This window comes from Suricata suricatta, chromosome 4 (genome assembly GCF_006229205.1).
Source record: "Suricata suricatta isolate VVHF042 chromosome 4, meerkat_22Aug2017_6uvM2_HiC, whole genome shotgun sequence".
NCBI lineage: Eukaryota > Metazoa > Chordata > Mammalia > Carnivora > Herpestidae > Suricata > Suricata suricatta.
Genome location: NC_043703.1, coordinates 54,240,420 through 54,255,414, shown reverse-complemented (window position 1 = coordinate 54,255,414; position 14,995 = coordinate 54,240,420). Strand labels below are relative to the sequence as shown.

Sequence of the window (14,995 nt, the reverse complement as noted above, 5' to 3'; positions counted from 1 at the left end):
ATTTTCATTCCTTGCCCACCAGCACTGACCAACCTCAGGGAGCTAAAGGGCAAGGCCAAGAGGGGTCCAGAGCCACTATACAAAGCCCCACCCCCCTGCGCTCTGCAGGTGCATCTCCATCAGGGCAAGGTCACCTGAGAATCAGTGCAACAGGCTCCTCCTCCAGAAGACCAGCACAAACCACTCACAGGCACCAAGAATACTGATCTTAGAGTACTGCAAAGCTTCAGCTCTAGAGGAAATAGGATCTAGTTCCTTTTTATTTTAATTCTTTAATTTGTAATTATTTAATTTTTATTATATATTTTAACTTATTTTTTTGGATCTAGCTTTTTTTAACAAGCGGACCAAAACACAGCTAGGATCTAGATATTTTTTCTGGACAAAATGACAAGATGGAGGAATTCACCCCAAAAGAAAGAACAGAAAGTAGAAACCAGAGATTAAATCAATACAGATATAAGATGTCTGAATTAGAATTTAAAACAACAATTATAAGGATACTAGCTGGACTTGGGGGGAAAAAAAACATAGACGACACTAGAGAATACCTTACTACAGAGATAAAAGAACTAAAATCTAGACCAGCCAAAATTAAAAATGCTATACCCAAGGTGCAAACCGAATGGGTGCCATCATAGCAAGGATGGACAAAGCAGAGAAATTAATCAATGATACAGAAGATAACATTATAGAAAATAATGAAGCTGAAAAGAAGAGGGAAAGAAAGGTATTGAATCATGAAGGTAAACTTAGGGAACTCGGCAACTTTTTAAAATTTAATAACATTTGTATCATAGGACTCCCAGAAGATGAAGAGAGAGAAAATGGGGCAGAAAGTTTATTTGAGCAAATTATAGCTGAAAACTCCCTAATCTAGGGAAGGACCCAGACATCAAAATCCAAGAAGCACAGAGAATGCCCATTCAATTCCATAAAAACCAGCCATTACCTAGACGTATCATAGTTAAAATCACAAAATACACAGATAAGGAAAGAATCCTGAGAGCAGCAAGAGAAAAAAGTCCTTGGCCCTCAAGGGAAGACAGATCAGGTTCACAGCAGATCAGTCCATAGAAACTTGGCAGGCCAGAAGGGAATGGCAACATGCTCAATGGGAAAAATATGCAGCCACGAGTACTTAATCCAGCAAAGATGGAGAGAGAGAGTTTCCCAGACAAACAAAAACTAAAGGAGTTTGTGACCACTAAGCCAGCCCTGCAAGAAATATTAAAGGGGACTCTCTGGGGGCGGCGGGGGGGGGGGGGATGGTGGGAGAGACCAAAGCAACAAAGACTACAAAGGAAGAGAGAACATCATCAGAAATACCAACTTTATAGGTAACACAATGGTACTAAATTCGTATCTTTAAATAATCACTCTGAGTATAAGTGGACAAAATGCTCCAATCAAAAGACATAGGGTATCAGAATGGATTTTTAAAAAATTTATACACTGCCTACAAGAGACTCATTTTAGACCTAAAGACACCTACAGATTGAAAATGAGTGGATAGAGAACAATCTATCATGCTAATATACATCAAAAGAAAGCCAGAGTAGCCATACTTAAATCAGACAAACTAGATTTTAAAACAAAAACTGTAACAAAACATGAACAAGGGCATTATATCATAATTAAGGGGTCTATCCATCAAGAAGATCTAACAATTGTAATACTTATGCCCCCAACTTAGAAACATCCAAATATATAAATCAATTAATAACAAACATAAAGAAACTTATTGAGAATAATATAATTATAGTAGGGGACCTTAACACCCCACTTACAACAATGGACAGATCATCTAAGCAGAAAATCAATAAGAAAACAATGGCTTTGAATGACACACTGAAGTGGATGGACTTAATACATATATTCAGAGCATTCCATCCTAAAGCAGAAGAATATGCATTCTTTTTCAGTGCACATGGAACTTTCTCCAGAATAGATCACATACTGGGTCATAAATCAGCCCTCAAGTACAAAAAGATTGCAATATACCAGGCATATTTTTTTAAATAGTTTATTGTCAAATTGGTTTCCATACAACACCCAGTGCTCTTCCCCACAAGTGCCCTCCTCCATCACCACCACCTCTTTTCCCCACTCCCCCTTCCCCTTCAACCCTCAGTTCATTCTCAGCATTCAATAGTCTCTCAAGTTTTGCATCCCTCTCTCTCCCCAACTCTCTTTCCCTCTTCCCTCCCTCTGGTCCTCCATCAGGTTTCTCCTGTTTTGCTATTAAACCTATGAGTGTAAACATATGGTATCTGTCCTTCTCTGCCATATACCAGGCATATTTTTTAAGACCACAACACTATTAAACTTGAAATCAAACACACACAAAAAGTTGGGAGGTTAAAGAACATCCTACTACTGAAGAATGAATGGGTTAACTAGGAAATTAAAGAAGAAATTAAAAAGTACATGTAAAGCAAATGAAAATGAAAACCAACATCCAAAACCTTTGGAATGCAGCAAAAGTAGTCCTTAGGAAGTATATTGCAATACAGGCCTACATCAAGAAGCAAGAAAAGTCTCAAATACACAGTCTAATCTTACACCTAATGAATCTAGAAAAGGAAGAGTAAATAAAGCCTAAAGCTGGCAGAAGAAGGGAAATAATAAAGACTAGGGCAGAAATAAACAATATAGAAAAAACCAGTAGAACAGATCAACAAAACTAAGAGCTGTTTCTTTTATTAAAGAATTATAAAATTGATAAATCCCTAGCCAGACTTCTCAAAAAGAAAAGAGAAAGAACCCAAATAGGTAAAGCATGAAAGAAAGAGGAGAGATCACAACCAACACCACAGAAATACAAAGAATAATAAGAGAAATATGAAAATCATATGCCAGCAAACTGGGTAATCTGGAAGAAATGAACAAATTCCTATTAACATACAAACTACCAAAATTGAAACAGGAAGAAACAGAAAATGTGAACAGACCCATAACCAGCAAGGAAATTGAATCAGTAGTCAAAAATCTCCCAACAAACCAAAGTCCAGGACCCAGATAGCTTCAAAGGGGAATTCTATCAGACATTTAAAGAAGAATTAATACCTATTCTTCTCAAATTGTTCTAAAAAATAGAAATGGAAGGAAAACCTCCAAACTCCCTCTAGGAAGCCAGGATTACCTTGACTCCAAAACCATACAAAGACCCCGCTAAAAAGGCAAATTGCAAACCAATATCCTTGATGAACATAGATGTAAAAATTCTCAACATACTAACAAATCGAATCCAACAGTACATTAAAAGAATTATTCACCATGATCAAGTGGGATTCATTCCTGGGCTACAGGGTGGTTCAGTCTTTGCAAATCCATCAACGTGACACACCACACTAATAAAAGAAAGGATAAGAATCATATGTTCCTCTCAATAGACACAGAAAAAGCATTTGACAAAATACAGCATACATTCTTGATCTAAAAAAAAAAAAGCCCTCAACAAAGTAGGTATAGCTGGAATATATCTCAATATCATAAAGGCCATATAAAAAAGACCTACACGTAATACCATCCTCAGTGGGAAAAAAACAGAGCTTTTCCCCTATGGTCAGGAACAAGACAGGGATGTCTACTCTCACCATTTCTGTTGAACATAGTAACGTACTATTACTGGAAGTACAGTAAGTACATACTGAAAGCTTTAGCCTCAGCAATCAGACAATAAAAATAAATAAAAGGCATCCAAAAAGTCAAACTTCCAGTATTTGCAAATGACATGACACTCTATAGAGAAAACCCAAAAGACTCCACCAAAAATTGCAAGTATACATGAACTCAGCAAAGTTGTAGGACATAAAATCAACGTACAGAAATCTGTTGCATTTCTGTACACCAATAATGAAGCAGCAGATAAAGAAAGTAAGGAATTTATCCCATTTTCAACTGCACCAAAAACCATAAGATACCTAGGAATAAACCTAACTAAAGAGGAAAAAGATCTGGACTCTGAAAACTACAAAACACTTATGAAAAAATTTGGAGGACACAACAAAGTGGAAAAACATTCCATGCTCATGGATTGGAAGAACAAACATTATTAAAATGTCTATACTACTGAAAGCAAGCTATACATTTGATGCAATCCCTATCAAAATACCACCAGCATTTTTCACAGAAGTAGGACAAACAATCCTAAAATTTGTATGGAACCACAAAAGACCTAGAATAGCCAAAGCAATCTTGAAAAAGAAAAGCAAAGCTGGAGGCATCACAATTCTGGACTTCATGTCATATGACAAAGCTGTAGTCATCAAGATAGTGTGGTACTGGCACAAAAATAGCTACAAAGATCGATGGAACAGAATAGAAGACCCAGAAATGGACCCACAATTATATGGTCAACTAATCTTCAACAGAGCAGGAAGGAATACCCAATGGAAAAAAAGTCAGCCTCTTCAACAAATGGTGTTGGGACAGCTACATGGAGAAGAATGAAACTGGACCACTTTCTTACAGTGTACACAAAAATAATTTGAAGATGGAAAGGCCTAATTGTGAGATAGGAAACCATCAAAATCCAAGAGGAGAACATAGGCAGCAACCTCTGACATCGGCCACAGCAACTTCCTTCTCAACACATCACTGGAGGCAAGGGAAACAAAAGCAAAAATGAACTATTGGGACTTCATCAAGTGAAAAAGCTTCAGCACAGTGAAGGAAACAGCCAGCAAAAGGGCAGCCTACAGAATTGGAGAAGATACTTTCAAATGACATATCTGACAAAGGGTTAGTATCCAAAGTCTATAAAGAACTTTCCATAGTCAACTCCCAAAAAACAAATAACCCAGCAAAAAAAAAAGGTCAGAAGACATAAATATATAAATAGATATTTTTCCAAAGAAGACATACAGATGACTAACAGGCATACAAAAAGATGCTCAACATCACTCATCCTCAGGGAAATACAAATCAAAACTACGATGAGATACCACCTCACACCTGACAGAATGGCTAAAATTGAGGCGCCTGAATGGCTCAGTTGGTTAAGCCTCTGACTTTGGCTCAGGTCATGATCTCACGTTCATGGGTTCAAGCCCCACATCAGGCTCTGAGCTGACAGCTTCAGATTCTGTGTCTCCCTGTCTCTCTGCCCCTCTCCTTCTCATGCTCTCTCTCTGTCTCAAAAATAAAATAATAATATAAAAATTTTTTTAAAGAATGGCTGAAGTGCCTGGGTGACTCAGTCAGTTAAGCGCCAGCTTTGGCTCAGGTCATGATCTCACAGTTCGTGGGTTCGAGCCTCGCATCAGGCTCTGTGCTGACAGCTAGCTCAGAGCCTGGAACCTGCTTCAGATTCTGTGTCTCCCTCTCTCTCTGACCTTCCCCTGCTCACACTGTCTCTCTCTGTCTCTCAAAAAGTAAAAAGAAAATGTAAAAACCCAAAGAATGCCTAAAGTTAACAACACAGGAAACAACAGATGTTGGCAAAGATGTGGAGAAAGAGGAACCTGCTTACATTGTTCTGGGATTGCAAACTGGTTCATCCACTCTGGAAAACAATATGGAAGTTACTCAGTGCCCCAACAATTGCACTACTAGGTATTTATTCAAAGGATATAAAAATACTGATTCAAAGGTTTATAACAGCATTATCAACAATAGCCAAACTACAGAGAGAGCACAAATGTCCATTGACTGATGGGTTAAAGATGTGGTATACACACACACACACACACACACACACACACACACACACACACACACAATGGAATATTACTCTGTCATCAAGAAGAATGAAATCTTGCCATATATAATGACATAAATGGAGCTAGAGTGTATTATGCTAAGCAAAATAAATCAGTGGGAGAATGACAAATACCATCTGATTTCACGCATATGTTGAATTTAAGAAAAAAACAGACAAACATATAGGAGGGGGATTTAAAAAAGAGAGAGAGGGAAACAAACCCTAAGAGACTCTTAAAGATGGAGGGAAGCGGGGGTGGGGGGGATGGGCTAGGTGGGTGATGGGTATTAAGGAGAGCACTTGTGGGGTACCTAGATGGCTCAGTCAGTTAAGCAACTGACTTCAACTCAGGTTATGATCTAATGATTTGTGGGTCGAGCCCCGTGTCGGGCTCTGTGCTGACATCTCAGAGTCTGGAGCCTATCTTTGGATCCTGTGTCTCCCTTTCTCTCTGATCCTCACCTGTTTATGCTGTGTCTGTCTGTCTGTCTGTCTCTCTCTCTCTCAAAAATGAATTTTAAAAAATTTTTTTAAAAAAGAGGGCACTTGTTATGATGAGCACTGAGTGTTGTATGTAAGTGATGAATCACTGAATTCTAGTCCTGAAACCAACACTGCACTGTATGTTAACTAACTGGAATTTAAATAAAAATTTGAAAAGAAAAAAAAGATAAAAGTATACCTCATCACAACATATTTTGTGGAAAAATGTTTTAAAATAAAATCATTACTCTGAAAACAAACACACATAAAAAAGATCAAAAAGCCATCACATGATGATTGGATAAATAAACTGTGGTACATCCTACAATGGAATATTACTCAGTGCTAAAAAGAGCTATCAAGTCATAACAAGACATGGAGGAAACTTAAACTCATATTACTAAGTCAAGGAGGCTTATCTGAAAAGTCTACGTAGCTTTCTAACTATATGATATTTTAGAAAAGACAAACTATAGAAACAGTATAGAAAAGACCAGTAGTCTTCATTGGCTTAAAGGAGGGGTGAATCGGTGGAGCACAGAGGACTTTTAGGGCAGTAACAATGACACAGTATGGTGGATACATTCCATTATTCATTTTCCAAACCCGAAGCAGGTACAGCACCACGAGTGGACCCTATGGACTCTGGGCAACAGTGATGTGCCAATGCAGGTTTACTGACTGTAACGGACGTGGGGTGCAGGGTGTAGGGAGTGGGGGAGTCTGTGCATATGTGTAGGGACAAGGGATGTATGAGAATCTGTGCTTTCTGCTCAATTTTGCTGTGAACTGCTCTAAAAATAATGGAGCCTATTTTAAAAAAAACACTGAATGGTACATTTATAAAAATGTATATTACAGTAGATGGATACTATACATAAGTGAGAACATCTCAAATATTGGAGTCACTCAGAGTGAGCCATCAGGTCTGAAGCTCAAAAAAGAGGTACTGAAGTGGGGATTAGGAAGACGTGATGGACTTTATGCCTCTGAATATATAAAGTGAACCTACGATGCCCCGGGGCCTCTTCTAGGCGCTGGAGCTGTCAGGGTGGACGAAACAAAGCTCCCGTACCCACTGTACTTCTGTCCAGGTGAGGAAACAGCCGGTGTGTGCAGTCCTGCTCAGTGCTGCGTCAGGGACTGTTAGGAGCCATGGGTAAAGCAGCACCAGGGGCTCATGAGTTGTTGACCTGAGAGGAGAGTTGGTCTCCTAAGTGTAAGGCAGCTGGGGAAGTGCCATGTGAACTGGGCGTGCTGGAAATGGGGGGCAGAGCGAAGAGTTGCAAAGGCCCTGAGGCCTTCCCTCAAGGTCGGCTGTGAGCAAGTGAGAAGAATGGGAACGAGCCCAGATGCCCCATTCAGGTAGAGCCTGTGGGTCAGAGTAAGACTTCAGATTTTATCCCAAGGGTGATATGAAGTCATGAGAGGACCTGGGGCAGGGGAGGAACATCATCTGACGTATGCTCTAGAAGAATCTTTCTGGCTGTGTATGGAGAAGAGCTTTAACAAGGCAAGAACAGAGGCAGAAAGTTCAGCTGAGAGCCAGGGTGTTAATTCAGATGAGAGATGAGGGGCGTCTCAACTCGGGCAAAGGCAGTAGAGGTGGTGGAAAGCAGTCTGATTTGGGGTATTTTTTGAAGGAAGACTCAAAAAGGCTTTTGGAAGTAAGATGTGGGAGAAAGAGAAGATAAAAGGATGTATCTAAGAATTCTGGCCTGAGCAACTGACTAAATGCTACATGACTATTTACTAAGTTGGAGAACTCAAGCCCAGTGGGACCTAACATTTGTGTAACACTGCGCAGGTCATAAAGCACTTCTACATCTAATGTAAACCTAGCTTTTCCCAACCATCTCATGGGATATGTATGGGATTAACTATCTTTACAGTTGAAGAAAGTGAGACCCCAAAAAATGTAAATAACTGTCACATGGACAGAGAGCCTGTACTAGGCAGGGCAATGCTCATTACCCACTGAAACAAACAGTTCCCAAAGCTAACAGGCTTAATAACCAGATGCATGTTTCTTGCTCATGTCACATCTGATTTAAGTCTCATCGCTCTCTTGGACTCTCCTCAAGGCTGGCTCTTGGGGATCTGGGCTCCTTCATGGCAGGTCTCCACCATCTTGGAGTCCTGTGCATCCCCTTGCATGGACAGGAGTGAAGTCAAGGTCTAGGCTTAATTCTACTGAGCAAACAAGTCACACGACCCTATCTAGATGCAAGAGAACTGGGAAATGTATTTCTGCTCTGCGTCCAAAAGAAAATGAAAACAGTTTGCACCGAGAGGGTAAGAAACCAAACATCTTAAAGTGATGTCACTTTCACCTTGTGGCAAAAGTAGGAAAGAACTGGAAACCAATACTGTCAACCAAGGTCTGCCTCTTCCAGCCTGCAGAGAAGGAATGGAAAGTTCAGTCTCCCTTCATCTCTTGGGCCTGTGTGAAGAAGAGAAGTCAGTGGATTGGCCAGAACTCTTGTGGACGGAGAAGTTGAGGGAAAGCCAGGGGACTCTCCAGATTGTTCCAAACGATCAATGGTAAGGGTCCTGGAAGCCCTCAAAAGGCTTCAGCGGCCTCACCTCCAATATATCAGTGAAGCCTTCCTTGGCTTCTTACTCCAGCTGGGCTGGCGAACTCCATGTTTACCTCTCTCTCTCTCCTGTCCTGCCTCAGAGTTGCTCCTGCAGCATCTGTCCCCAAACCAATCTTAAATGTCCTTGCAGCCAAGGAGAAGTTTCTCACTAAGTGATGGAAGCAGAGGTCCCTTCCTAATCTACCCCACACACAGGGGGGCTTCCCAAAAGGCCAAGAGGAGTGGGACATTCAGCTGTTTTTGTTTTTACAAATGAGCAATAATTTCCAGGTATCTTGCTGAGTCAGGTAGCACTGTTTGTAAGTGTGTGCAGGCGTGCAGGCAGGGTCCAGCCCGGCCAGCCCAGGAGCCAGCCGCTCAACAGCAGGCTGGGAGAGCTCAGGGACAGACGGCCACAGGGACAGCTCAGGGATGGATGGCCGCAGCGACAGCTCAGGCAGGGATGGACAGCAGCAGGGACAGCTCAGGGACAGAGGGCCACAGGGAGAGCTCAGGGACAGATCAAGGATGGACGATCACAGGGAGACAGCTCAGGGATGAATGGCCGCAGGTGGACAGCTCAGAGACAGATGGTCACAGGGAGAGCTCAGGGACAGATGGCCACAGAGAGAGAGCTGAGGGACAGACAGCCGTTCTCTCATAGCGTTGCCTGTGAAGCAGTTTCCTCTCTAGTAGAACTGAAAGAAGGGCCAGAGATGTAGTCCCTTCTCTCTCCTAGTCTCATACCCTGTCCCCAAGCAAACAGTGATGAGATTTAGGCTTTTAGATAAGCCACTTACTAGATAATTCCCAGTGAGAGAAAATGTGACAATTCTTCCTCTGTGTCAGAGATTATGCTTTGCCCGTGGGGTCTTCATCACTAGGAAAATGTCATTACATGACAGTTGAGTTTGACAGGCAGAAACCCTCGCAAGAAAGTCTGGCTTTCAGGGAGCATTTGAAAATAAGACCTAAAATACAAATATCCTCTCCCATGAGCAATATCCAGAAGCTTCTTACAGGCTGTCAGGAACAAACCAACCCCAGATGTCTTTACAAAGTACTTTTTGTAGGCTAAAAAAGAAAAGCGCAGTGATTTGTAGACTAAATGTGGGAAGCGGCTGGGAGCTTACTGGTTGGAGGCAGGGAGGGGGCAGATTGCTGGACTCTGGCTCTCCTCTCACTGGATGACGTTGCATAAGTCACTTAGCCTCGTCTTCAAGGGAGATCATGGTGGAGCCTAACTTGCAGAGTCCTAGCACTGTGGAGGTCAAGTGTGCAGCACCGTGCTGGGTGTGGGGATGGAGTCGGTTTTCAGATCTTTGTCACCTCACAGAGTGGTTTTCACTCTGGTGCCCATGTTCCCAGACATTCCAAGACCTGCCCTAGGAGCCACCACCCCAGCTTCTCAGACAACTAGATCTTTTTCTTTCATCGTCTCAGATTTGAGCATTCTGCTGTAAGCTTTCTTGAACAAACAGGTCTTCGACTGCTGAAAATAACAGTTGGGCACCTGGGTGGCTTTGTCATTTGAGCATCCAACTCTTGATTTTGGCTCAGGTCATGATCTCACGTTCATGATTCAAGCCCCTTGACAGGCTCTGCGCTGACAGTACAGCATCTGCTAGGGATTCTGTCTCCTCTCTCTGCCCGTTCCCAGTGTGCCCGTTCCCCCCACCTCCTTTCTCTCTCTCTCTCTCTCTCTCTCTCTCTCTCTCTCTCTCTCTCTCAAAAAAAAATAAACATGTAAAAAATAATAATTCTATTGGAGAACTACTAATCTGAGTTCCAGTTAGAGTGCGATGGGACACAAGATGACCCCCAAAGCCTTCCTGCTGCAAACATCTGGGAAACGTAGATGAAACATAAAAAGCATCAGAAACACAGAGCAGAGTGTATAAGGAAGAAAGAGAAATAATCAAGAGCAGAAACAGAGAAACTGAACGCCAGAAGGGTGAGACGAGGTTGCAAGTGTGGGAAGCGGGGTGACGGGGGCACTGGGGAGGGAGGAGTGAGAGCCTGGAGAACGGCGCATCCTGATAATCCAGCAGCTTGGGTTTTAATGCCCAGATGGGAACACATGACAAGGACATGTGTCCTTCTCAAGGAAATAGCCACATGTGAAATAGCTACAATAACTAATGACACACCGCGCCACTAAGCAAGCCTCAGCCAACACTAAACAGCTGATGTCACACAGACTATGTTCTCTTACGCCGGGGATTTTAATTAGGAATAATAAACAGCTCCAAAAGCATCTCGTGCATTTGCAGATTTAAACACACTTGCAAATAACGTGTATGTCAAAGAAGAGATTATAGTGAAAATTTGAAAATATTTAGAGTGGAACAGAAGGTAAGCACCTGTATACGTGGGAAACAGCTAAAATGGTATTTTGAAAGCAGTGCTATAGCTTTAAATGCATATATTAAGGAGGAGGATCGTGAAGAAGAACAAAGTTGAAAACCAACAAGCTCAATATTCAATTCAAGGAATTAGAAAAATAAAACAGAGTAATATAGAAAATCCACAGGAGTATATAAATGGTCCTAGTAAGACTAAAAATTGATACAATAGAAAATAAAAAATTAGTAGGATAAACAAACCAAAAGCTGGTTCTCTGGAAAAACTAGTAAAATAGGCAAATCTTCAAGCAGGGATTTACCCAGGAAAAACAGAGAGAAGATAGTCATAATAAAAAGAATGAAGACAATGTCATAACTATAGCGACAATAGAGGTTTTAACACTATATGACAATTTTAGCACAATAAATTTGAAAATCTACCTAAAGTGAACAATGTCCCAGAAATACGTGATTCACTAAAACTGACTCAAAAAGAAATAAAACACCTGAGTAATGCCAATGTTAGGGGTGGAATTGCATCGCCCTAAAAAGTTGTTTAAGTCCTAACCCCCGGCACCTCAGAGTGGAATGTTGTTTGGAAAACTGGTCTTCATGGATGTAGTTAAGACGAGGGCATGCTGAAGGCGGCCCCGAATCCAGTGCGACTGGTGTTCTTTCAAGAAGATGGCCGGGTGAAGACACAAACACGTGGCAGAGGCCACTGTCCACCGAGATGGACCCTGCAGCCATGCGTAGACAGGCAAAGGAGCAACGGGATCCCAGATCATCACCAAAACCCAGGAGAGAGGCGGGGAAGGAATTCTTCCTCGGAGCCTCCAGAAAAACTATGCCTGCTGATACCTTGATTTCAGACTTCTGGCCTCCACAACTATGAGAGATTAAATTTCTGGGGTCTTAAAGCCCTAGTTTGTGTTACTTTGTTATGGCTGCCTTTGAAAACAAATACAACCAATAACCATTGGAGTCATTGAAATAATAACTTAAAATCTGCATTTATGTGTCACACATGCACATGTATACACACACACACACACACACACACACACACACACACACCCCAACACACATACAGAGCAATCCATTCAGCCTCTTCATCACATAGACAAGTAAACCAAGGCTCTACAAGGCTTCCTATCCTGAATCCCCAGCAAGATGGCAGCAGCGATGCCTGGGGCAGCGATGGGTGAGCATCCAGAGAGTAAATAGATCCCAAGCACTCTAGTGACAATACTAGACTCTGAATTGGGATAATCAGCCCCTGTGCTTTCTATAACCTCATCTTCTCTTCCCAGGTGCATCAAGATGATGGAAAACTAATTCTCTACCCCAGTGGGATTGTCTTCCAAATTATCTTTCCTGATGGATCAGGCCAGATACAGTATCCACTGACTCATATTGACTCATGTGGCACCTGATACGTTTGCAGTTCGGAGCTGGGGCATGGGTTTTCCTGAGCCCGCATTCTCGGCAGGGCTCTCTGCCTTCCCTGGGGGGTTTCCAGGGGGTTCTTGTGCCTTAACTGTCTTCCAGTTACCCATCAGGAAACCTGGCTTTGCTCATCATCAGTACAAAACAGAGAAAGTTCACCTACATCATTGTAGAAGACAGTGAAGAATGGTGTGTCCGGGCCCTTATCAACAACTCTGGCCATGCCACCTTCTACAACGAAAACAAAAAAATCTGGTAAGTTTGGGTCCTGAGAGCCAAACACCCTTCCCCAAGGGGAAGCAGTGTGGTTCACATTTGATTCCCAGGCTGCACATCTGTCCTCCCTCACTGGGTAAGTCTCTCTCTCTCTCATTCGCTTGTGAACTTGTTTCTCCAACTAGCCCATGTTGCAAAGGGGAGATGGGTGTTATGAAGGCAGCAAGGCAGGTCCCTGACCTCGGGGAAGGCACTCAGTCCTCGGTGCCATTGCTTCCTCGCGCGTGAAATAGCAACCACAGACTCACAGTGACCCCTTCCCTGGGCCCCACCACCTCCATACTTCTTGAAAGTCAAACCTGGTGGGCACAGCCTTAGAAAGACCCAGCGCCCCGCTATTCCAGGGGCCCCAGAGAGGAGGGCGCGGCGAGGGCTTTGGAGACCCATGTATTGTACACAGAAACCAAACTTCCAAATATCTCATTGTAACTGAACTTCCTTCTTAAGCTCCCATTTCTGGCAACAGTGGGAGACTTCATCCCACCAAGTCAAGGTAATCCGGCCACTTCAAAGCCTTTCTTTATCTTTTTGGGGTAAGTATTCAGTTTTTTCAGGATTTCCAGGTTCCCCTCGCTACGAAGTGGTCAGGGAGTGGGAAATGCCTACCGTCTTGCATCAACTTTATATTGCTTTTCTGCTTGAGAGGCAAAATCAGACTTTCTTTTTTATTTCCAATTTTTTTTTTCACTCTCCTGGACTTGGTTTTTAAAAATATTTTCTGAAATATTCTTTCAGGTTTTTTAATTTTGTTTTTGTGTGTTTGGTTTTTTTTTCTTTATTTTTGGGCTTCTTTTTCTTTTTTTCTTTGAGTTTTAAAAAAAATTTAAGTGTATTTATTTGAGACGGGGTTGGGGGGGAGGGCAGAGAGAGAATCCCCAGCAGGCTCCACACCATCAGCACAGAGCCTGATATGGGGCTCGATCTCATGAACTGTGAGATCACGACTTGAGCTGAGATCAAGAGCTGGATGCTGAACCCACTGAACCACCCAGGCGCCCCTCTTCGAGTTTTTTTTAAACACCATTTTCTAGTTGACTTTGTTCTCAGTGGTATCTGCCTTGCCCTGGGGGCCTTTTGGGCAGAAAGTGAGGTCTAAAAGGTAGAAGAAGCTACCGGATACAAGAAGCACCAAGTAGCAGGGACAAAAAACTCAGCCAATTATCTCAAATCGTTACCTGGTTACATTCAGTAGGGCCTCCTCCCCAGTAACACTTGCTTTTAGGGCCAGAAGAGACCTTAGAGAAATCTAGGAACTACTGTCATTTTCTTGATGAAGAAACTTAGGCTCAGAGACTATAAGGGCTCATTCAGAGACATACATAAAATCATAGGCAAAAAGTTTTAGGACATTTTGACTTAGCCTAAAATAAAGCACTTTTTAAAAATTCTCCAATAAGGCATGCAAGAGATACCAACCACATCTTATCCCTGAGTCTCAGCCCATCAAAGCCCAATGGGAAGGATGATGCTCTCGCACTGGGAAAGGGCCAACCCCCACCTTCCAGGTGCACATTCTGTCAGTCCGGGTTGGGGCCTGGAGATCTGCATTCCTTAAAAGCTTATACAGGACGGTGTGTATGGGAGCCCACACCAGGAGCAAAGAGAAAGGGAAGGAGGCAGAGAAGGAGGGGCAGGCCTGCCTTTGCCGCAGGAGAGGCTCTGTCCCGTGCACAAGGGCCAAGCGCCATGGTTACCTCATCTCTTCTTGGTCTAGGTTGAGCCTGAGCCAAAACCTGGGCTACTACTTCCCCAAAGGCCAACACCAGAAGGCCTGGAACTGGTGGAATCTGAACCTCCACGTCCACATGCCACCTGTCTGGCCCATCTCCTTGAAAATCAACCAGTACATCAAGGTACAAGTAAGGAGCCAGGAAGAGATCACCTTCTGCTTCAGCCACCAAAAGAAGCACATCCGCTTAAACCTGGGCACCAAGTACAAGGTAAGGTCTCACCTTCCTCTGCCAGGCCCACTGCCCACCGTTCCATGCCATCAGCCTCTCTCTGGACCACGTTCTGCATCTCTGCAACCCACAGAGAAACAAGGCCGCCTTCACTGACCTGACACTTGACCACAATAGAAGCATTCAGTCATCTCCCGGGCACTTGAGATTTGGAGCCAAGGAGCCTGACAGCCTCAAAGAGCTCAGACAAAAAAA

General features: G+C 42.8%; 1 protein-coding gene across 1 annotated transcript in view; it reads left to right on the top strand.

Annotated features, from left to right (window-relative positions):
• ERICH6B (glutamate rich 6B) overlaps positions 1-14,995 on the top strand; it is a 65,128-nt gene that overhangs the window by 48,072 nt on the left and 2,061 nt on the right. The window contains exons 12-14 of the mRNA XM_029938462.1: positions 12,428-12,513; positions 12,666-12,818; positions 14,554-14,779. Of these exons, the coding sequence (XP_029794322.1) occupies positions 12,428-12,513; positions 12,666-12,818; positions 14,554-14,779 (465 nt within the window). The remainder of the gene's footprint in view (positions 1-12,427; positions 12,514-12,665; positions 12,819-14,553; positions 14,780-14,995) is intronic.